Below are 22570 nucleotides of genomic sequence, written 5' to 3' on the forward strand. Positions count from 1 at the left end.
GCGAATCCGAATTGGCTTGACTCACTCGGTGTTGGGAGTGAGTGTCACACAATCACAAAGTCCGCAGCCCAGAAAAGTGCGATTGTGACAATTAGCAAGATTAAAGTTGTTCTTCCAATGATTTCTCTTGTCCATAAGGAAATCTATCAGCCATTTTAACCCAAACTAGAAAGACAATTTCACATGCAAGCTGCCCGAACACTCACAGATATCAATCTTAGAAAGACGGGTCTAATTCAAAAAATATGCATAAATGAACTAGCACAGTTGGAAAGCATCCCTAAAGTTTCCAATATTTGCACAAAGGTATTTCTGTGACAGCTTATGCATAACAGGTTGATAGAAATGGTCTATCTATTTGATTTGATGTTATGTCATTCACAGTAAATTACAACTAAAACTACAAACATATCCAACCTGATGCACAATCACAGCAGAATTCAAGTGAGCAAAGAATAAAACCTGTGAATTAACATCAGCAACCTTATCAGCTTCGGACCAAGCAAGCTTGTTGCATGATGAACCTTCTGTTCTTATTGCAAATCATGGAATATCTGTAGGGAACATCACGGTATTATCCGTCGACCATCCATCATGAATACAATAACGCAATATAGAGATCGAGCAAGAATAAAACCTGTGAAAACGTCTGAACCATTGGATATCCCTATGCAATTACATTGTTGGCTTCCTTATTTGCAAGATCAAACTTGTCACTATTACGAGCAGCAAAAAGAGCGCACAAAACAACCTGAAGGACGACATGACGACGTTCGAGAGTAAGATATGAAGCATCATCTTATTAATAAATCAACTATTGAATTGTCAAAGCCATCAGCAGGTGTATCTAGCATATGTTATAGTTGAAGGAAAAACAGAACACTCAAACTCCTACAAAGAGTAAGATATGAAGCATCATCTTATTAATAAATCAAACCATCCAAAAGGAAAAATCAGTCACAAATAGCTAGTTCTGGTCATTCTCCAATTCCACAGTTTCAAAAGTATCATTAGCCAACCAAAGAGGTCCATGGTTCTACCTCTACACATGAAAACGGTGAGACATTCGATAGTCAGAACATACAAGTTGAACCGCTACTAACCTGAGGCATCAGACGCAAAACGTAGAAAAAAAAGCTTAAGAATCTTCAAGAAACGTACCGTTCAGGAAATGAAAACGACGCCTAACCAACGTAACTTCCTCACCATAACAAACTACTTCATATTGTTTAGTCATCTCTACTTCTCGAGATTTTGGAGTTACATACACGTCTCCAAAAACCAAAGTTATCCATCTTCAAAAACCATAAACCTAGGAGTTATGCTTGGAAACAACTTCAAGATGACTAGATAGCTTAAAAAAATTAAGTTTATTTTACATCTATAATCACCTTTCAAAGCTCGGTTTTTTTTACACGTTTTAAAAACAGATCAGAATAACTCCGAGTAAAACAAAGGAAAAGAAAACAGCAAGACAAAGATATTTACACTGAATATTTGTTTTCGAAAATACAAAACCTTTTTTGGAAACAACTTCAAGATAACATCCATTGTTGTGAAGAAAAAAGTTGATGAGAAACTGAGAAATAGAACAGATATACTAGAACTCGAAAACATGAAGAGCATACAATTTACAGCCATTCTAGATACCCACCATGAATGATCACCTAAATCTATACTAAAATACCAATTCACATATCACATCTCTTAAATGAAATTTCTGCTTATTATGTACCTTACAAGAAACCCCATGAGGATTCTTTGTAGCCAATGATGCTTTCCTGCGAGCCTCCACCACCAAATCAAAAGAGAAGGGGAAATAAGCCATTAGTAGCACAAGCATGAGCTAAGAGTAAGAATTAGACCATAAATGGAACTAGATAGAGAGATCCTTACTGTTCATCATGGAAATGATAGACTAAATAATCCCCTGTGCAATTATATATTGTCATGATCGGCTACACGGGTGGATAAGGAGATAGTCAACCGTAAAACCCTGTTTTCATCCACTGTGAAAGGTCCAGCTATTGTCTTTGCTCATTACGGGCATCAGTATCCTTTCCTCGACATAACGAGCTTTACTTTATCTACTTCCCTGTACCTATTTTCTATTCCATGTCTTATTCTTTGATGCACTTCTTCATCTAGTAAACTAGCTTCACCTGCTGAGTTCAGCAGATTACATACCAACTGATACGTAAATTCTCTAGGCACAGAGCCTCCCTCGAGCGACTCGAGGAAGAAATCACGGGCCTCAATTACCTTTCCTGCTTCACATAGAGCATGAATAATAGGAGTATAAGAACTTGATGTGGCAGTTCCATGGTTCATCTTTTGCATCATCCTCAACATCTTGATTGCTTGATCAATCTCATTCACAGCACTATAGTATCTGATAAAAGAATTATACGTAACACGATTAGGAATACAACCCCTCTTGTTCATATCCTCAAACAATTCCAATGCCCGCTCGATTCGGTATGTTTTGCAACATCCATCAATCAAACAATTGTAGGTGACAACATCAGGTACAAAGCCCTTAAATAACATGATTCTAAACAAGTGATTAGCTTCCCACAGCCTCCTTCGAATGGCCTTTCTGCAACCAGTTTGCAAGCTGTATTTACAATAAGAACTAATCAGAATTGTATACGTGAAAATGTCTGGTGGGCATCTAAATCCAGGCAACTCCATTTGCTCCAACAAAAACCTAGCCTTCTTGAAATTCCCAATTCTACACAGAGCATTAATAACAGTATTATAAGCATAAACATCAGGCTTACAGTGAAACTGTTTCATCCTATAGAATGCAGTAAGCGCTTCATTCACTAATCCCTGTTCTCCTAGGACTTTTATCAAACAGGTTATGGTCGCAGTAGTAATAAGCCCACTGCCTCTCCTGGACATTTCCTTAAAAAAATCCCAAAGACGCATCGATCTATTCCCTCGAGCCAAAACGCAAGCCATCTCTCTGCAAGTCATTTCGTCGTGTTGAAATCCAAAATCGGTTTCGACCCAATAGAAAAACTCCAACGCTTTATTCAATCCAAGCTCGACTTTGAGAGGATCCCTGTGAGCAGCCGGGCCAAGAACAAGCACATTGTTCTGAAACTTGTATGCCTCCTCTTTCAATTTCCTTTGCTTGAGAGGAGCACGATGCCGGAAACCCTTTTGGATACCAATGGATCGAGTTGTTTGAAAAAATAAACGAGGTACCGACCGTAGAACATCGGAAACAGTCTCCGAACTCCAAAGCTGGTGGCGGGTGGAGGAAGTAGTGGCTGCACAATGGATGTGGGTGTCGAAAGGGCGGTTTTGAAGCATTGCCGCCAAGATTTGGTCTACGAGACGGGGGTTCCTGAAACGAAGGGGATTTGGTTGTGCCATCTTTTAGAATGATTGTAGAATGCCAAGGTGAATGGTCTCGGTTAGAACTTAGAACATTCAATATCTGGTTGGAGGGGTTCGAACCCGTTCGAGCTCATTTTAATAACAATTACCACTCAAAAATTATATTACAAAAATTACTTAAAAAATTACCACGCTCGTTGAATTTAGCTCGTTGAATTTAATAGCCCGTGATTAGCTCTATATAGGTTCGATTGGGGAACTCTTTTGCACCAACTCGAAATTATATAGGTTCGGTTGGAGAACTCTTTTACACCAACCCAAAATTTTTGATTGGTTGGGATGACGACCCGAGCAACTTGAATAGAATTCACAACTCAATCAAACTCTCTACTTTAAGGTTGATCGGATTAACTCGACTAAAAAATGCAACTCTAACCGAAATTATATAGGTTCGGTTGGGGGACTCTTTTGCACCAACCCGAAATTTCTGATTGGTTGGGATGATGACCCGAGCAAATTGAATAGAGTTCACAACTCAATCAAATTCTCTACTTTAAGGTTGATTGGATTGACTCGACTGGAAAATGTAACTCTAATCGAAAAAATTTGACTAATTCTTAATGACTAATAAAAATAAAATTTTAAAACTTTAAAGATATTTTTAAAAGTTTATTATTAAAATTTTTGAATTTATTAATTTAAACTCATTTTTATATCTAATTTAAAATCAAATATATAATTGCTTACCGGAGTCGCAATGAAGGCAGCGACCTGTTCTGCATGACGAAGTCAATCGGTAAGCTTCAAACATGGCGTCATTTGCTTAGCCTGGTTCTCTCTTCAACGTTTTCCACAACGTATAGATGGTGATCAAACTATTTTTTATGCTTCTTCTTCCATTTCTGCTACTTGATTATTGCATCCGCCATTTCCATTTCTTCTGCAACTCATTCTCTGTTCGGACTATAATCCGATTCGCACCAAATGGACGAAATTAAGGCTCTGACTGAAAGTTTAGGGTTGAAATCATCACGGAAAGGACTTCCAATGGCGGCTTCTAGGGCGCGCGATAATGAAAATGCTTCGAAGTTTCAGAATCACAGGTTCAGTTCGGAGTTGGATTTGGATCTTGAATCTTTACATGATCCAACTCGATCTTCGTCTTCATTTGGAATTGACGAGGCGGAGTGGTTCTCGAAGGAAATCGACGATTTCTTTCGATCATTTGAGTCTAAATCGGAGCGGGAAGCTACGATCGGGGGATTTTGCGACGATGATTTGGATGGAGCGAAGATGGATTGGGCCTGTTGCGAAGAGTTGATACCGGGCTTTGATGGAAGTTCAAGGCCTAATATCCGGTGAGTTTTCCTTAATCTCTCATTTTAACCTTTTAATTGTGTACTTAACATCCTTAATTAAATTTAATCTCAAGTCTGTTCACGCAGAATATTAGAAGATTAAAAATATACGAATGATTACTATGTTTATAAGTTGAATATATTGTAATTTTACCTCTGTTTATTATTTTGATTACTATGTTAAATGTTTTGATGTTGATAATACAGTGAGAACCAACAACATCAAACTGATGACTCCAGCTTGAAGTTTGAATCCTGTCCATTGTTTTCTGAACCAATTACTGCCGAGCTCAACAGTTCATCAGAAGCTTATTCTCAGGCTAATGGTAAGCTAGCTATATCTTTTTGTTAACTTAGCATGGATGGAATTAAATTCATCCTAACACATCATCATCCGTGATTTAACATGATTCAAGCTTATGTAGTGTCATTTCCTCTTCGATTAATATTAATTTGACATTGCATTCTCGAAGATTGTTGGGAAGAGTCTTATACGGACTAATTAAGGGGAAGATTATGAGTTTATAAGTAAGGAATACTATCAAGAAACCTTTTAGGAAAACTAAAATCAAAATCATGAGACTTTATGCTCAAAGTGGACAATACCATACTGGTAGATGAACACGACTCTCCACAATGGTATGATATTATCCACGGTGAGCATAAGCTCTCATGGCTTTGCTTTGGGCTTCCCCAAAAGGTCTCCCACCAATAGAGATAGTATTCCTTTCGACTTTTTTTTTTTTTGGAGTCCTTTGTTGACATTTGAGGATTCTATTAGCATGACTAAGTTTAGGGTATGGCTCTGATACTATGTTAGATGAACACGACTCTCCACAAGTATGATATTGTCCACTTTGAGCATAAGCTCTCATGGCTTTGCTTTGGGCTTCCCCAAAAGGCCCCATACCAATGATTCCTTGATTATAAATAAACCCAGGATCAATCCCTAAATTAGCTGATGTGGGACTTTCATCCAACACATACCATTGTTGAGGTTCGTGATTCCTAACATGGTGTCAGAGTCATGCCCTTAACTTAGCTATGTCAATAGAACCCTCAAGTGTTGAACAAAGAAGTTGTGAGCCTCGGAAGTGTAGTCAAAAGTTACTCAAGTGTCGAACAAATGGTGTACTTTGTTCAATGGCTCCAACGACCTTAGGGGAGGATGGTTGGGAAGAGTCTCACATTGGCTAATTAAGAAGAAGATCACGAGGTTATAAGTAATAAATACTATCTCCTTTTGGGAAAACAAAAAATAAAATCGCGAGAGCTTATGATCAAAGTGAACAATATCATACAATTTTGGAGGTTCGTGATTTCTAACAAACGTAAAGTAGAAAGTCATGTGTTCAAACCTATGTATAGTCGTTTCTTTCTCAATTAATACTGACTTGCACTTGTGGGTATTCTACAAATTTTGAGAAAGCGTGTTTGATATAATTAAATTTACCATAACTCATCCGCTTAAATTTTTGGATTGATCGGTGATTTAATATGTCACTACGAAAGGTCCTCTCGGCTCGAGATCCGCAAGTAAATGGATAAGAAACTTCTTTATCGAAATTCAAACACATAGCCTCTGACTCATGTGATGCATTATGATAAATTTCTGGTTCAGAAGGTTTAAATGGCATTTATTCTAACTTTGGCAGTAGAGGAAACAGTGGAGTTTGTAGATGCTGAAATAAATCGTTGGGCCTCAGGGAAACAGAGCAATCTTCGTGCTTTGCTCTCCACCTTGCATCATGTAAGTCACTGATTGTCTGAGCACATGATTTTAATTATCTAAAAGTTTAAGAATTGGTTTAACAAAAGTGAATCCCAAAATCACTTTGAAAGCAGATACTTGGAGGTGAATATGGTTGGAAGCCAGTTTTAATGGCAGATTTGGTATCATCTTCTTCAGTAAACAAATTTTATAAGAAGGCAATGCTATGTGTTCATCCTGATAAGGTTCAACAAAAAGCTGCCAAATTTCAACACATATACACTGCACAAAAAGCTTTTTTCATTCTCAAGGTACCAAACTCAACACCTGTTCTTCAATGCATACTACTTTTTACACTGAAATCATGCAAAACTTTTAGGGAAACTGTTGGATTTTGCTCTCTCTACAATGCTTAACCCTTAAGCCATCTCAATACCATGAAATCTGGATACATATATGGAAGAAAATCAGTAGCAAACTCGAACCACCTATTAGACATGGAATCGAAAGTTTAAAGTTTCATGAGAAACGTTTCGAAGTTCATAATTTTAAAAATTTAAGGACTAATTCGATGAATGTTTGAAACAGGAAGCTCAGAACAAATTCAGAAGGGAGGAGGAACTTGCATAGACCAAAGCTCCATTAGCAAATGGTAAAAATAGTCAATGAGTTTACCTTGTATGGCAACCTCTAAAATGGTAAGTTTTACTTTGTTTCTCTTATTTCAAGTATTCTTTAAAAGCAAATGAACTCATTACCTTTTATTTGGTTGCTTTACTTGCTTGTAAATGTTCTGTTGGGGATAATTTGAAGTATATTTTGAGAAGAAAAAAAGTGGGGTTTTAATCAAATTTGTCTTTAATATTTATGAGACAGTGAAAACATGTCACAAAAGTTCTTGGTCCAGGAAATGTCGGAAAAAGTCAAAAGGAAAACAAACAGACGAGTCACAGGAAATGGTAGTTTTTTTTCAAACGTAACGTTCTTTGTTTTTTTTTTTTTTTTTTTTTTTTTTTTTTTTTTTTTTTTTTTTTTTNTTTTTTTTTTTTTTTTTTTTTTTTTTTTTTTTTTTTTTTTTTTTTTTTTTTTTTTTTTTTTTTTTTTTTTTTTTTTGTCATTTTGCAATTAAACTATTCATATACTTAAAAGTCAATGTGATATTATCTATTATAAACTTAGTTTTACTATGTGTATATACAATAAAAAAATTTCTATAAGATAGCTCGTACATACTTTAGCCGTTCATCTGATTGTCGGAACTAGCTAATGCATACTTCAACCGTTCATCTGAGTGTTGGAACTAGCTAATGCGTACTTCAATTTTTCATTTGAGTGTCGGAACTAGCTAATGCATACTTCAGCTGTTTATCTGAGTGTTGGAACTAGCTAATGCGTACTTCAACTATTCATCTGAGTGTCTGAACTAGGTAACACATACTTCAGCCGTTCATTTGAGTGTCGGGACTAGCTAATGCGTACTTTAATTATTCATCTGAGTGTCTAAACTAGCTAATGCGTACTTTAACCATTCATCCAAGTGTCTGAACCAGCTAATGCATACTTTAACTATTCATTCGAGTGTCTAAACTCGTTCATGCATACTTCAACTATTTTCGTGAGACGTGTGATTTGTTCTATGATCGAGAACAGCGAGGCACAGCGGGGAGAAAAAGTAATGATTTGCATAGGAATAGTCTAGTTCTCTTAGATTCACCATTTACAGACATTTAAAAACAATACAGAAGTTGCTTGTGTTCTTCTTCAGCAGCAGGTGATCAATGACAGGTAAACAACCTTGTACTGAACTAGTAGCTGGTGTGAAAGGGCTTAACTGACTTAACATCATGAATAATTCCAGCTACTGACCCAGCTGCTGCAGCAATGGATATCACCACGCAAGTCATGCTCAGAATTTGGAGGGCTATCCATCTTGGGCTCCATTTTGGGATCTTCTTTTGAGCAATGTACATTTCAACTGGGAAGTAAACAGTGAGAGGCCAAAACCCTATGGCTCCTAGCAGTCCAGTGACATCGTTGAAGAACGGAACGAGCATCGAGATCAAAGTGGTGATGATCACGAATATCGTCCTCCAAACCATCCTAAAGAGTTTGAGTTTCAAGGACCGAAAGCCCGGGATTGGGATCTTCACATCTTTATTGATGAATTGACTATCTGGGAATCGGTTCGATACGAATTTCTCAATGAACGAGAATATAGGTTGAGACATAACTTGGTATGCACCAATGAGATGCACTACAATGGCTAAGTTCGCTATGTCGATAAGCCAATACGGGTTGTAGAAGCCGAAACCGGTTAGGAGGTTGCTTGGTGCTAAGTCCCCAAAGGCTGCATACCCCATACAACCACAGAGTAAGTAGAAAGTTGTTGTCACTGCTATACTCATACGACTTGCCTTTTTCATTGTCTTGATTTCTGATGGAGGAGTTTTGATAGTATCCTACATAAAAATGCAACACACTCACATAACTCGCCCCGATCGCTTAATCTTCAAAAATCGAATAGTTATCCTATCAGACAGACAGACACAGTGACACAGAAAACAAGAAAAGTTCGTTCTTTTCGTGTCTCTTTTACCTGAATTTCAATGAGAACGTTCGAAAACGAGTAAGCGAAAGCTATGTCTCCAAGGGCTTGGAAGCTATTCCAAACCTTTTCGACAGTGCCAGGATCAGCTCCTGTAAGATTGCCCTTAAATTTTCTATTATCTGAAGAACAACAACAAGAAACTCAGGTGATTATGCTACGAATTTGAGGTAAATTAAGAGCTTTCAAACGATAACAAGCAAAACCTGCTACTTGCATGACCCCAAGAACCAGCCCAATCGTGGAGTAAGTAAAAGACATGACAGCAGCAACGATAGATAACCACCATAACTGATCAAAATCTGGAATTTGAGACAGCAAAATTTCCACTACTCCAAATGAAATCATGTAAGGATTACTGTTCATATGACAAGGATTCTTGCCCCCACTTTTGTGGAAACAATTGGATCTCTTGATTGCCCTGTTCATACCAAAAAAAAAACCCATGAAATAATGCAATCAGCTCAAGAAATTAAGAACAAAAAATTTTAAAAAATGATACTAACATCATGCTTATGGATGCAGCTATTGTGTATCCAATGGATACTCCAAAAAGATTGACATATTGAACCACTCCACAAAATTTCATCTTGAATTCACCTGAGAAAATAACAAGAGATTAATTAAAAATTAAAATTTACCCTTTTTTTTTTCTTATTAAATTTCTTGATTTTCTGAGATACCGAGGTTGTTTCTGACGGCGTCCACATAAGTATAGTTTCTCTTGCCGTTAACAGGGTCGCCGGTGCGGTAACCGGCGGCGAGAAAAGTGGAAGTAAAATAAGTCACCGCCGAAAACATCACCATCATGGCAGGTCCAGCCACCCATCCCAGCTGCGCAATCGCCCAAGCTAACGACAAAACACCCGACCCAATAACCGCCGTTATAATATGAGCACTCGCCGTCCAAACAGAACCTATTCAAAAACATCAAAATCTCAAAATCCACTTATGAAAACGACAAATCCCCACATGAAAACTCACCTGTCCGCTTTGGACGGCCATCGTCGTCAAAAACCCCACTGTCACCGCCGTGCTGCAGCGGCGGAGCTGAGGTGTCCAGAGCTTGTTGGTGGCGGTTTTCAGCCATTAAAAACAGAGGTTTCAACTAGAAAAAGCTCCGGTGAAGGAAATGGGTGGAATTTTATAAGGTGTCCCGAAGTCACTGGGGCGTTAAACTTCCACCATTGACGCGAGCTCCAAAGAGCTGCAGGAATCCAAAAATCGTTCCGTTTACAGAGAATCTTTTTTTTTTGAAAAAAAAAAAAAAACAGAGATTTTTGGTTATGATGAAGAAGAAATGCAGAAGGGGGTGTATTTATAGGTGGTTTCTGAGCACCACGTGGCAATCACTGGGGCCCACTACCATGTCTTATTGTGAAATGAAAATTATATAATTTAAAATAAAAATAAAAATTATATAATAACTGAATATTTCAAAAAAAAATTTATTTATTTTTATAATTATTTTTATTCTCCGACTAATTTTTCAAAATATATATTAAAATAGGAATTAAATATTTAAAAATAAATAATTAATTAATTTAAACAACCCGAATCAATCCAAACCAATTACCATTGTAATAATAAAATTAAATATAAAAAAGTCTAAGCAAATTCCCAACAGAATTTAAATTAAAATTAAAGGAGGGTTGAAAAAGAAAATCCAGGTAATTATTTATTTATTTTATTTTATTCCCTTTTAAATGCTTTGAGGGTTTGAGAATGGTTTTAAAAGATAATTTTAAACTAAATTATAAATAAATACCCTTAAATATTATATTTATTTTTAAAATAAATAAATGTACTCGCATTAATATTTCAATTTTTAATAGAAAAAAATAGTTAATGTCTTGTTTCAAAAAAATACGGATGAACTTTTGAAAATTAGATTAATACCCTTGACCTTAAATAATATTAAAAATGTTAGATGAGGTCGTTAATATCTCGTTTTAAATTAAAGGTGATAGATTATTTATATAAATTAGGTGAGCTGATTCTCACAATAAAATTCACTTTGACTTAGTCTAACTAATTGACTTTACGCATTGACTGGTTGGATTGTGCCCAGTGGTCCATGCACATGTCATGTTTTGTGATTATTTGATTTGTACTATGTTATGTTTATGTCGTGTCATGAAACTATGTTGTATTATCAATGTTGTTTGACGCACGGACTTCCATATGCATGTCATTTAAACTATTTCAACACATACACCTTATACGTATGAGACATTAGAAAACCATGCACGTTGATCATAAACAACATGACAAGTGTAACAATCCAAGCCTATCGCTAGTAAATATTGTCCGCTTTGACTCGTTACATATCGTTGTCAGCCTCGTGATTTTATAACACGTCTACAAATGAGAAGTTTCCACACTCTTATAAGAAATACTTAGTTCCCTCATCTAAGGGATCTCACAATCATTTGTAACAGCTCAATACCACTTTAGTAGATATTGTCCGATTCAGCCCGTTACGTATCGTTGTTAGCCTCACGATTTTAAAATGCGTCTATCATGAAGTGAATCTAACCCTATTCCGACCAGTATCTCGCACCACAGGACTATTGTGAAATTCCCAGATCAATTAAGAACCGAGTAAAAGTTATGATTTTATTACTAAAAACGAACTTTCCATATGAATACTTTAGTTTCCTTTTGAGGGATTAAAAGCTTAAATTTTTTTGTATTGAATTAGTAGCTGGTGTGAAAGGGCTTAACTGACTTAGCATCATGAATAATTCCAGCTACTGAGCCAGCTGCTGCAGCAATGGAGATCACCAAGCAAATCATGCTTACAATTTGGAGGGTTATCCATCTTGGGCTCCATTTTGGGATCTTCTTTTGTGCAATGTACATTTCAATTGGGAAGTAAACAGTGAGAGGCCAAAACCCCATGGCTCCGAGCAGTCCGACGATGTCGTTGAAGAACGGAAGGAGCATCGCGATCAAAGTGGTGAGGATCACGAACATCGTCCTCCAAACCAACCTAAAGAGATTGAGTTTGAAGGACCGGAAGCCTGGGATTGGGATCTTGATGTGTTTTTTGACGAATTGGCTATCTGGGAATCGGTTCGACACGGATTTCTCAATGAACGAGAAAAGGGGTTGGCAAACAACTTGGTATGAACCACTGAGATGCACTACGATGGCTACGTTCGCTATGTCGATAAGCCAATACGGGTTGTAGAAGCCGAAACCGGTTAGGAGGTTGCTTGGAGCTAAGTCCCCAAAGGCTGCATACCCCATACAGCCACAGAGTACGTAGAAAGTTGTTGTCACTGCTACACTTACAGCACTGGCCTTCTTCATTGTCTTGACTTCTGATGGAGGGGCTTTGATAGTGTCCTACATGAAAATGAAACATCAAATACTTCAACTCACAAAACCCATCAGTTCAAATCCCGAGCATGTTTAGACAAGCTCGTATGCATACCCCTTAGCAGATATTGTCCTCTTTGGACTTTCACTTATGGACTTCCCCTCAAGGTTTAAAAACACGTATTCTAGGGAGAGGTTTCTATACTTTTATAAGGAATGTTTCGTTCCCCCTCTCCAACCGATGTGGGATCTCACAATCCACCTCCTTGGGGGCCAACATCCTCGCTGGCTAATATACTTTGTAACAACTTAAGCCAACCGCTAGCAAATATTGTCCTATTTGGGCTTTTCTTTACGGGCTTCCTCTCAAAGTTTTAAAACGCGTCCGCAGGGAGACGTTTCTACACCTTAACAAAAAATGTTTCATTCCTCTCTCTAACTGATATGGAATCTCACAATCTACGTCTTGTGGAGACCCAATGTCCTCGCTGGCACACGGTCCGATGTTTGACTCTAATACCATTTGTAACCGTTCAAGCCAGCCACTAACAAATATTGTACTCGTTGAACTTTCCCTTCTAAGCTTCCACTCAAAATTTTAAACCACAACCGTGAGAGATTTTTACACCTTTATAAAAAAATATTTCGTACCCCTTTTCAACCGACGTGGGATCTCACATAAACCATTAAGAACCGAAAAAAATCCGTTAATTTCCCACTCTTTTACCTGAATTTCAATGAGGATCATGGAAAAAGAGTAAGCAAAAGCAATGTCCCCAAGCGCTTGGAAGCTGTTCCAAACCTTTTCAGTAGTACCAGTGTTGACTCCTGTAAGACTACCCTTAATTTTCCTATTAACTGAACAACAACAACAAAAACAACAACAAACTCAGATCATTACACTATGAATTTGACCCAAACCAACATGTTTCAAACCATAATAACCAACCTGCAACTTGAATGACCCCAAGAACCAGCCCAATCGTGGAGTAAGTAAAAGACATGACAGCAGCAACGGTAGATAACCACCATAACTGATCAAAATCTGGAATTTGCGACAGCAAAATTTCCACCACACCATACGAAATCATGTAAGGATTGCTGTTCATATGACAAGGATTCTTGCCCCCACTTTTGTGGAAACAGTTGGATCTTTTAACTGCCCTGTTCATACCCATTAAATAATTCAATCAGCTCAAGAAATTAAGAACAAATTAAAAAAAAAAAAAAAAAAATGATATTAACATCATGCTTATGGATGCGGCTATGGTGTATCCAATGGCAATTCCAAAAAGATTGCCATATTGAACCACTCCACATAATATCACCTTGAACCCACCTGAAAAAAAACACAACAGATTATTAATTAAAACATTATTATTAAAAATTCGTGTCGTGTCGGTTTTTATTGTTACCGAGGTTGTTTCTGACAGCGTCCATGTAAGTATAGTTTCTCTTGCCGTTAACAGAGTCGCCGGAGCGGTAACACGCGGCGAGAAGATTGGCGGTGAAATAAGTCACGGCGGAAAACACCACCATCATGGTGGGTCCAGCCACCCATCCCAGCTGCGCTATTGCCCAAGCCAACGACAAAACACCCGACCCAATAACCCCCGTTATAATATGAGCACTCGCCGTCCAAACATTCCCTGTTTTAAAAACTCAAAATCAAAATCAAAACCTTAAATTGAAAACAAAAAATCCTAACCCCATGTCTCACCTGTCCGATTTGGGCGGCCATCGTCGTCAAAAACCCCAATGTCGCCGCCGTGGTGCTGCGGCGGAGGTGAGATGTTGAGAGCTTGGTCGTGGCGGTTGTCAGCCATTTAAAACAGAGATTCAAGGAGAGAAAGCTCCGGCGAAGAAATGGTGGAATTTTGTGTCGCCGTGCGTTAAATTGCCGCCGTTGATGGAAGTTCCAGAAGGGGGATGGATTTTATAAGGGATCCATTCCTATGTCTACATACATCCCACTCATTTTAGTTTGACCCGTTACAACCAATTACTTATAATCGCAGTTTTATGGTTTAAAAATTTGTCTCTTAGGGAGGTTTTCACATTTTAGGAATGTTTCGTTCTCTTCTCCAACCGACGTGGGATTTCACAATCTACCCATTTGAAATCAGTGTCATCGCTGACATACTGGTGTTTGGTTCTGATATCATTTGTAACAACTCAAGCACACCGCTTGACGTTTAGCTTTGATACCAATCCACCGCTAACAAACTCGGTCAAACTCAATCGAACCCGAACAAAATGAATTTCAATTCTAATTTCGACTAAATTCATAGTTGTCATGAGTTGTCTAAATTAGTAACCTCTAATGTTCTTTAAAGCTTCAGTTATTTTCTTCCTTTTTATTTTATATTTTTCTAGAAAATTGAAATAAAAATTAAAGGAGGATATAATACGACCAGATTTATTTATTTTTTGGTCCAATAAATGGTTGAAAAATGTTATAAAAGTCAACGGGGTTGTTTAATGTTTTCAAACTTTATAGTATTTAATTTTAATTTTTAAGATGACGGTGACATTATCTTTAGATTCATTGGATAGAAAGTTTAATCTAATTTTAAGATATTTATGAACCTATTGTTACGATCATTCTTGATATGTTTGAAATATATTTATATATCATAAAACAAACATTTAAAATAATAAATGAGCGTTTTAATATTTATTTCCACATGGGTCAACCCGTTCCATTCTCGCCACATATTCATTGTCATGCAGGTAAGTTTTTTAAAAAATAATTATTTTAAATATAGGTAATATATATATATAATTAATTTTTTAAAAATATTTGTTAAAAATATATTTATATTAAATAAAGCCAGAAAATTAGGCAGGGATAATATAATCTCGTCCTCAACTCTATTTATCTAATTGTTTCTCTCTCTCTCATTTTTATTTTAACCGGATATTAATTTTTTTTTAACTGCTTTTAAAAATTAAAGGAATATTTTAGAAGCTTTTTAAAATCTTATTTTTATACCAAATATTAAATTTAATTAATTTTTTACATTTAAAAAATATTATGGAAAAATATTTTTTATAATAAAAATATAAAATCAGAATATTTTATAATTAAAGAAAAAGGTAACTGATTAAAGTTTTATTTATTATATTAATTTTTATAGTCCCTAGGAGTCTGGTTGGATTGGACGGTGAAGAAGAAGTCAATTAGCATCTTGTGGGGTCCACGGGGCCCACCGCAACGACTTCTAATCCTTGCTGGCCGCTTATTTAATTATTAATATTCCTTTTTTTTTTAAACCTTTTTCTTTTATTTTAATTGGTCGGGTTCCATTTTCGGCGTCGCATTTTGATTTTCCTTTTATTCGCTTATACGGCGTCGTTTATCTTCTCCCAAAGTGGTGATCTTTGTCGTTAATATTCCGTCAAAATTCTCATTTCTTTTCAATTTTACATTTTAAACATTTATTCTAATTATTCGTCAACATTATGCAAATTAATAAATTAAAAAAATATATTTTTAAATACACATTTTTTACATTTATTCTAATTATTTGTTAACATTAAATTAGAGAATTAATTTAATATATATATATATATATATATATATATATATATATATATATATATATATATATATATTTTTTTTTCCTTTTTCAAATATGCATTTTCAACATTTATTCTAATTATTCACGAATTAAAAATATATATATTTCCTTTCAAATATGCATTTTCGATATTTATTTTAATTATTCGTCAAACATTAAGTAAATTGCGGATTTACGAATATATATTGTCGAATAATTTGCTTAAATTGATTAATGTTGAAGAATCAATGGGTTAGGGGTGAAATGCCACTCGAACCTAGAACTAGCTGGTTCTCTTGAAAATACGTCGATGGACAGTAGTTGACTAGACATTTAGGGGGTAGAGCACTGTTACGATCTGGGTTAAAAGAATCAGTGGGGTAGGGGTGAAATGCCACTCGAACCTAGAACTAGCTGGTTCTCTTCAAAATACGTCGATGGACAGTAGTTGACTAGACATTTAGGGGGTAGAGCACTGTTACGATCTGGGTTGAAAGAATCAGTGGGGTAGGGGTGAAATGCCACTCGAACCTAGAACTAGCTGGTTCTCTTCAAAATACGTCGATGGACAGTAGTTGACTAGACATTTAGGGGGTAGAGCACTATTACGATCTGGGTTGAAAGAATCAGTGGGGTAGGGGTGAAATGCCACTCGAACCTAGAACTAGCTGGTTCTCTTCAAAATACGTCGATGGACAGTAGTTGACTAGACATTTAGGGGGTAGAGCACTATTACGATCTGGGTTGAAAGAATCAGTGGGGTAGGGGTGAAATGCCACTCAAACCTATAACTAGCTGGTTCTCTTCAAAATACGTTGATGGACAATAATTGACTAGACATTTAGGAGGTAGAGCACTGTTACGATCTGGGTTGAAAGAGCGGTATCAGATTAAGGCAAACTCTGAATGCTAGACATGATCTCAAAATAACAACGGTCAAAGTCGGCCAGTGAGACGATAAAGTATAAGCTTCATCGTTGAAAGTGAGAACTCGAATCACTTGCTAAAACCTCTGAATGACAGCTCATTTATCCTTATTTCGCTCCAACTTCTCTCTTGTTTCTAGAAAACAAGTATGTTTTAGAAATGGAAAATTGAGAAAGGTTCAAATTTTAGTGAAAATAGGAAAGGAAAATTAAAAAAAAAAAACAAAAATGGAATAATTATTTGTTATTTTAGCTGAAAAGTGATTCTAAATTGATATTTATAATAATGGAATGAAAATAAATAAATAAATAAATAAAAAATAAGTTGCTCGAAAAGTGATTTTCAAGAAACTACAGCCTTCTTTTAAAATTTTGAAATTTCCTCTAATTTTAAAAAATTTGTTATTTTTTCAAGTTTAGGAAAGATACGTCAGGTCGGAAAAAATATTCATTTTCTTAATTTAGAATAAATTATATTGATCTTTTTGAAAGTCGGGATAATTCAAACTCTTAATAAATTTGTTTATACACATCGGTTTGAATCAGATCGATTGTATGAGTTCATTACATTAAGATAAAAATCAATACCTTAAATAGACGACTTTATTCAAATAGGGAAAGAATAATATTTATAAATTTAATTGAACGTTTTAAAAAAAGGTAAGACATTCACGTACTTTTGTCTACTATAGTAAAAATAATTCAACAAATTAACACAGGTCTGTCTTGCGATTGTAACAAGTAACACAGGTCTGTCTTGTCTCGATTTGAAAATTTTAAAATACTATATTTAAAAATACCAATTAAATTTTTTTTACCATCTATAAATGTCTTATAGATGATCTCATTTTCAACGTTATTCTCAAAAGTTCATGAATATTTTTGAAATATGGTACGAAATGAATTTTTTAAAAAAAAATTTAAGAGTTTTGATGAAATTTTTAAAATTTTTAAAAACTCAATTATATTTTTAAAGTTAAGAAGGAAACTTCTAGAAGGTTGGGAGTACTTTTTTTAAATAAAGTTAAAAATTTAAAGTTATTTTTATTAATTTAGTCTCATATTATATTATATATTAAAGTTATTCCTTATAAAACAGGCCTTAGGCCCAATAATATAAAATAGGCCTGAGACCCAATTATATAAAATAGGCCTAGGCCCAATTATATAAAATAGGCCTAGGCCCAATAATATAAAATAGGCATTAGGCCCAATAATATAAAGTAGGCCATAGGTCCAATAATACAAAATAGGCCATAGGCCCAATAATATAAAATATGCCGTAGGCCCAATAATATAAAATAGGCCATAGGTCCAATAATCTAAAATGGGCCTTAGGCCCAATAAGAAAATGGGCTAAAGCCCACAATTCGAAAGTTTTCCTCTCCAACTGAACGCGGGGCAAACAAGAACCCTATTATCGGTGCAGGGGAAGGTGGACCAGTGGCTGGAGAGGGGAAAAAAATGGCGCCATTGTTGCAGAGCTCTCAACCATGGGTGGAGAAATAGTACGCTCACTTTCTTTTTCTTTCAGTTCGCTTGTTTCTTTAGAATGTGTTGCGTGAGCTCGAATGTCGTCCATTTTTGTCGAATGACAGTCGACCGAAGCAAGTGAAAGATGTGGCGCATCAGGATGAAGTCGTTCGGGTCCTGACCAACACTCTCGAGACTGCCAGTGTACGTATTATTAGCTTCTCTTTTAGATTATGGTGGTGTTGTGTTTTTCTTCTCAACACATTGCTAATTCTTTGTTGTCTTCGATTGTTGGTTGAACAGTGTCCTCATATGCTCTTTTATGGACCGCCGGGTACCGGAAAAACCACCACCGCCCTCGCGATTGCTCATGAACTATTCGGGTTCGTTTCTGCTTCTGTCTGTTTTATTTAGTCGTATTTGTGCTATTCTGTTAATGATTTTGCGGAAGCTGTGAATTTATGTTTGGTAGTTCAGAATCCCTTCTAAGAAATATTTTGAATTCCCGGAAGCTTTGGATGAGTATTTTAGAATCCTTTGTTAGAGATATCTTGGATTTTATGCAGCTGGGAATTAGGTATTTATCTACATTGTCTATCTATGAGCTTTTTCAACAAATAGATGTTGAAACATGAAACTATAAATAAACCATGGCCTCTCTATGGTTATTATGATGAGGTGCTAGGTATCAAAGATTTCTGGAGGTTTTTGCTCAAAGCATTCGTGATTTGCTTATTTGATTATGAAACTGTTCAATCTACTTGGATTAATATGAAATGGACTGTTTGGTTTCTTTAAGTTTTATTTTGATACAACGAAATATCTGATGTAAAAATTAATATTTGTAGTCCTGAACTTTACAAGTCCAGAGTTTTGGAATTGAATGCAAGTGATGACCGTGGGATCAATGTTGTTCGGACTAAGATAAAAGATTTTGCTGGTGTTGCTGTAAGCAGTGGCCAACGCCAGGGGTAATTTCCTAATCCTACCGATAACATTTTACTATAATCTTGTTATTTCACACTTTTTTTTAATAAAAAAATTAGGGGTTATCCTTGCCCACCATTCAAGATAATCATTCTGGATGAGGCTGATTCAATGACTGAAGATGCTCAGGTGTGATCATCAGTCTACACACAATCTATTTGCTTTAGTATAGATACACTTTTTTCTTTTCATTTTTTTTTTTCCTAATATTGAAACATTATGTAGAATGCCCTGAGGCGTACCATGGAAACACACTCCAAAGTAACACGATTCTTTTTTATATGCAACTATATCAGCAGGTGAAGCTTAGCTTCCTTTTTCTTGCATTTTTATCTTTCTCTTTATTAATTTATTGTAGATATTTATTTCTTGATTTATTATTATTATTATTATTATTTAATGTTCACGACAGTCTCCAATTTATTGTTGTTTACTTTGTTTTTTGATCTGTGCTTTTGATATTTATGACAGTCTCTGACCTTTTATGGAGTAAATTAATGATCGTAGCTCATAAGAGTTTTATGTTTAAGCCATTTATGACAGAGCATTGGGAGAGTTGGTGATAATTTTGCTTCTGGAGAAATCCTTGAGAGAGAGAGAGAGGGCATGACACTCAAATCTCTGAAAACAATAGTAGATGACCATTATAGCTTTTAACTAGATTTCAATCTAATTGTCGTTAAAGTTGAATTCTCTAGGAGTACGGGAGTCATGATTGTGGATAGGCAGGAACATGATAATATCAAACCAGTTGCTACCTTATTTTCATGAAGTTTTGACCTTCACAATCATCTAATTCTTTTTTTATGGAGGCATGCAAATGAATGTACATATTTTTGTAACGTTTGTTCAATTTACAGAATTGTTGTATCTATTTGTATTGTGCATTCTATATGGTTACATTTGATTTCTTAATTGCTCATGATTTCTACCATGGGCTATTTTTACTTGGTATTGGATCGAGTGCTAGTGTGGGGAAGCTAAACTGTCATCTCAGTGTTTTTTCCACTTCTGTAGGATTATAGAGCCCCTTGCATCAAGGTGTGCAAAGTTCAGGTTTAAGCCACTCTCTGAAAAGGTTATGAGCAAGCGTATATTGCACATTAGCAATGAAGAAGGTCTAAGTCTAGATGGAGAGGTTTGCTCTTTGCTGCTTAGTATTTAGAAATTATCGTTTGAAATAAGCTATATTCGATGTGATGTAAACTTGCAATCTGTATAGGCTCTTTCAACCTTAAGTTCAATCTCTCAAGGTGACCTGCGTCGAGCTATCACATATTTACAGGTTTGATTTAGTCTGCAACATTGCACATTTTGTAGGTTTACAACCTTTCTTTTTATATTCACTGTCATGTTAAACATGATCATGTTAAGAGCTTGGATGATTATAGGGAAGAGAACCACATGTTTTACTACAATTTGACAATGTTATACTTTAGACTATTGACGTATCCTTGCAGTTCCTTTGTCCATGTCTGTGTACTGATAAAAATTGCATTAGTGTGTAGACTTCATAGTGTTGCAAACCAGTTGGGACTGCAAACGATTTTCTGCTTTAAATTTTATAACCAACAATGCTACATGATGTCTAACTCTGATATCCCTCGGAACGGAAAATTAGAGACAATGAGGGTGAGAAGAGCTTATGTTGCGTTAATGCTTAGAATCAGATTACGGGAGAATTTGATGGGCAATAAATCCAATTGCTCATTGCTCATTGACAAGAAGCTCAATTGTTGTAGTTATTAATCTGGATCTTTAAAATGAAGTTTGTTTAAGAATTCATTACTGCTGTTATTGTACATTTCTTGAAGCAAGTGTTTCAATCTTTTCTAACTGCTTTCCTTTTCTTGTTCTTTCTTTTTTCCTCCAGTCAGCTGCACGCTTATTTGGATCATCAATCTCTTCTAAGGATCTGATTAGCGTGTCTGGGGTGAGTTATGTGAAATTTTGATAAGTTATCGTCCCTAGAATACTCAACACAGATGTTTAAAAATGATTGTCCTTAATAATGGCTCACTTTGCTCCCATTCTTGTTGAATATTGTTGCTATCTGTATATGCCTTGCCGTCTCATGATCTCTTCTGAAACTGTAGCATTGGTGCATGACCACAAATATGCTATCTGTTAATTTTATTTTTTCTTTTGTACGAGTTCGGGGTGTTCCATTTTCTGCCATTGATTATAATATAGATTATTAGGCTTTTTGGAAACTCGATAGTGGATGGATTCTCTTTCTTGTTCTCAAAAGTATGCCTATAATTTGTTCATGAAATATTTTCTTGGGTAATCATAATTATTTTTATCATTTGCAGATTATCCCACGGGAGGTTGTTGATGAGCTTTTTGCTGCTTGTAAAAGTGGGAACTTCGATCTTGCAAATAAGGAAGTCAATAATGTAATTGCAGAAGGATATCCTGTGGCTCAGATGCTCTCACAGGTTTTCTTCTTGCTCAATCTATACCATGTTATTGTATTTTCAAATGATGAACGTAGATAGACAAAACTCATGATTCCTACAGATATTTGAGGTGGTTATTGAAGCCCATGATTTGCAAGATGAACAAAAGGCCAAGATATGCAAGAAGTTGGCTGAAGCAGATAAGGTCACTTCTATCTCTTTCCATGTTCTATTGCATTTTTGCTATCTAAAGTTCATGTGAAGTATGCATCAAGTTGGCTACATTATTAGTTTAAATTGTCATTTGGAATTGACAACTTAGAGTCGATAGATTCTACCAATCTTTTATCTATATACCTATATCTATATATATATATATATATATATTAACATTAAGAGTAGCCCATCTTATCTTCTTGCATTAATGTTGGTAAGTACTTCGTATTATGTTGACAAATATTACCTTGGTTTGGTTTTAATCTTGATTGAAAATTACACGGATACAAAATGGAAATTTACCCAATAATATTCTGGAATGGCATTTATTTCATCATGCAAACCAACATTATTGCCATGCCAATCTGCAGTGTCTGGTTGATGGTGCGGATGAATATTTGCAGCTGCTGGATGTGGTTAGTCAAACAATGCAAGCTTTGAGTAGCAGTATGCAACTGTAAATATTTGATTAAACTGTTCCATGTTGTATAGAAACAAGGCAACTCTTGGCTCGTAGAAATTGTTGGAACTGTGCTCTTAGCTAGCTGGTGTGTACCTTGCTAATTTACAAGTTAGATCTTGTTTATTTTAGGTGGATTTGAGAGTTCTGTTTTTGAATTTATGCCAATTTCCTCACAAATTATTTACTAC

At 35.7% G+C, this 22570-nt stretch overlaps 5 protein-coding genes across 10 annotated transcripts; 2 read left to right on the forward strand and 3 right to left on the reverse strand.

Annotated features, from left to right (window-relative positions):
- Nucleotides 1–232: 232 nt before the first annotated feature.
- LOC111787569 (pentatricopeptide repeat-containing protein At1g77405) lies at nucleotides 233–3411 on the reverse strand. Of its 5 annotated transcripts, XM_023667582.1 has the most exons (6): nucleotides 1897–3411; nucleotides 1736–1789; nucleotides 1207–1295; nucleotides 1041–1103; nucleotides 638–751; nucleotides 233–554 (listed from the first exon to the last, which is right to left on the reverse strand). In XM_023667582.1, the coding sequence occupies exon 1, from the start codon at nucleotides 3385–3387 to the stop codon at nucleotides 2050–2052; it is 1338 nt and encodes a 445-aa protein (XP_023523350.1). In that variant the 5' UTR covers nucleotides 3388–3411; the 3' UTR covers nucleotides 233–554; nucleotides 638–751; nucleotides 1041–1103; nucleotides 1207–1295; nucleotides 1736–1789; nucleotides 1897–2049. The 5 variants fall into 5 exon arrangements, with proteins under 5 accessions (XP_023523350.1, XP_023523349.1, XP_023523348.1 ...); XM_023667581.1 differs by lacking the exon at nucleotides 1207–1295; XM_023667580.1 differs by having other exon boundaries at nucleotides 1041–1295.
- Nucleotides 3412–4132: 721 nt separating this feature from the next.
- On the forward strand, nucleotides 4133–7395 carry LOC111789215. Of its 2 annotated transcripts, none has more exons than XM_023669912.1 (5): nucleotides 4133–4709; nucleotides 4917–5035; nucleotides 6365–6459; nucleotides 6552–6731; nucleotides 7009–7395. In XM_023669912.1, the coding sequence occupies exons 1-5, from the start codon at nucleotides 4336–4338 to the stop codon at nucleotides 7048–7050; spliced, it is 810 nt and encodes a 269-aa protein (XP_023525680.1). In that variant the 5' UTR covers nucleotides 4133–4335; the 3' UTR covers nucleotides 7051–7395. The 2 variants fall into 2 exon arrangements, with proteins under 2 accessions (XP_023525680.1, XP_023525681.1); XM_023669913.1 differs by having other exon boundaries at nucleotides 6555–6731.
- Nucleotides 7396–8099: 704 nt separating this feature from the next.
- Nucleotides 8100–10274, reverse strand: LOC111787893 (amino acid permease 3-like). The gene is made up of 6 exons (XM_023667988.1): nucleotides 10010–10274; nucleotides 9709–9942; nucleotides 9532–9625; nucleotides 9232–9446; nucleotides 9017–9147; nucleotides 8100–8879 (listed from the first exon to the last, which is right to left on the reverse strand). The coding sequence occupies exons 1-6, from the start codon at nucleotides 10113–10115 to the stop codon at nucleotides 8226–8228; spliced, it is 1434 nt and encodes a 477-aa protein (XP_023523756.1). The 5' UTR covers nucleotides 10116–10274; the 3' UTR covers nucleotides 8100–8225.
- Nucleotides 10275–11616: 1342 nt separating this feature from the next.
- Nucleotides 11617–14329, reverse strand: LOC111787894 (amino acid permease 3-like). Its single transcript, XM_023667989.1, has 6 exons — nucleotides 14073–14329; nucleotides 13768–14001; nucleotides 13598–13691; nucleotides 13302–13516; nucleotides 13080–13210; nucleotides 11617–12379 (listed from the first exon to the last, which is right to left on the reverse strand). Exons 1-6 carry the CDS (start codon nucleotides 14176–14178, stop codon nucleotides 11726–11728), a joined length of 1434 nt encoding a protein of 477 aa, XP_023523757.1. The 5' UTR covers nucleotides 14179–14329; the 3' UTR covers nucleotides 11617–11725.
- Nucleotides 14330–18241: 3912 nt separating this feature from the next.
- LOC111787896 (replication factor C subunit 4) lies at nucleotides 18242–22534 on the forward strand. The gene is made up of 12 exons (XM_023667990.1): nucleotides 18242–18349; nucleotides 18440–18518; nucleotides 18618–18697; nucleotides 19163–19285; nucleotides 19361–19430; nucleotides 19527–19600; nucleotides 20319–20439; nucleotides 20524–20586; nucleotides 21175–21234; nucleotides 21617–21742; nucleotides 21825–21908; nucleotides 22291–22534. The coding sequence occupies exons 1-12, from the start codon at nucleotides 18306–18308 to the stop codon at nucleotides 22378–22380; spliced, it is 1014 nt and encodes a 337-aa protein (XP_023523758.1). The 5' UTR covers nucleotides 18242–18305; the 3' UTR covers nucleotides 22381–22534.
- Nucleotides 22535–22570: the final 36 nt, after the last annotated feature.

The sequence above is a fragment of the Cucurbita pepo genome, chromosome LG02 (assembly GCF_002806865.2).
Source record: "Cucurbita pepo subsp. pepo cultivar mu-cu-16 chromosome LG02, ASM280686v2, whole genome shotgun sequence".
In the NCBI taxonomy this organism is placed as follows: Eukaryota; Viridiplantae; Streptophyta; class Magnoliopsida; order Cucurbitales; family Cucurbitaceae; genus Cucurbita; species Cucurbita pepo.

Excerpts from the sequence above, each read along its gene's own strand:
- LOC111787896 (XM_023667990.1), top strand. The coding sequence starts at position 18,306 with ATGGCGCCATTGTTGCAGAGCTCTCAACCATGGGTGGAGAAATA. Across the intron at positions 18,350-18,439 it reads CAACCATGGGTGGAGAAATA|TCGACCGAAGCAAGTGAAAG; the intron begins GTACGCTCACTT and ends GTCGAATGACAG. Across the intron at positions 21,235-21,616 it reads ATCTGATTAGCGTGTCTGGG|ATTATCCCACGGGAGGTTGT; the intron begins GTGAGTTATGTG and ends TATCATTTGCAG.
- LOC111787894 (XM_023667989.1), bottom strand. The coding sequence starts at position 14,178 with ATGGCTGACAACCGCCACGACCAAGCTCTCAACATCTCACCTCCGCCG. Across the intron at positions 14,002-14,072 it reads TGGCCGCCCAAATCGGACAG|GGAATGTTTGGACGGCGAGT; the intron begins GTGAGACATGGG and ends TTTTTAAAACAG. Across the intron at positions 13,211-13,301 it reads TGGGGTCATTCAAGTTGCAG|TTAATAGGAAAATTAAGGGT; the intron begins GTTGGTTATTAT and ends GTTGTTGTTCAG.
- LOC111787893 (XM_023667988.1), bottom strand. The coding sequence starts at position 10,115 with ATGGCTGAAAACCGCCACCAACAAGCTCTGGACACCTCAGCTCCGCCG. Across the intron at positions 9,447-9,531 it reads GCTGCATCCATAAGCATGAT|GGCAATCAAGAGATCCAATT; the intron begins GTTAGTATCATT and ends TGGTATGAACAG. Across the intron at positions 8,880-9,016 it reads ACGTTCTCATTGAAATTCAG|GATACTATCAAAACTCCTCC; the intron begins GTAAAAGAGACA and ends ATTTTTATGTAG.
- LOC111789215 (XM_023669912.1), top strand. The coding sequence starts at position 4,336 with ATGGACGAAATTAAGGCTCTGACTGAAAGTTTAGGGTTGAAATCATCA. Across the intron at positions 5,036-6,364 it reads AGCTTATTCTCAGGCTAATG|TAGAGGAAACAGTGGAGTTT; the intron begins GTAAGCTAGCTA and ends TAACTTTGGCAG. Across the intron at positions 6,460-6,551 it reads TGCTCTCCACCTTGCATCAT|CAGATACTTGGAGGTGAATA; the intron begins GTAAGTCACTGA and ends TCACTTTGAAAG.
- LOC111787569 (XM_023667579.1), bottom strand. The coding sequence starts at position 3,387 with ATGGCACAACCAAATCCCCTTCGTTTCAGGAACCCCCGTCTCGTAGAC.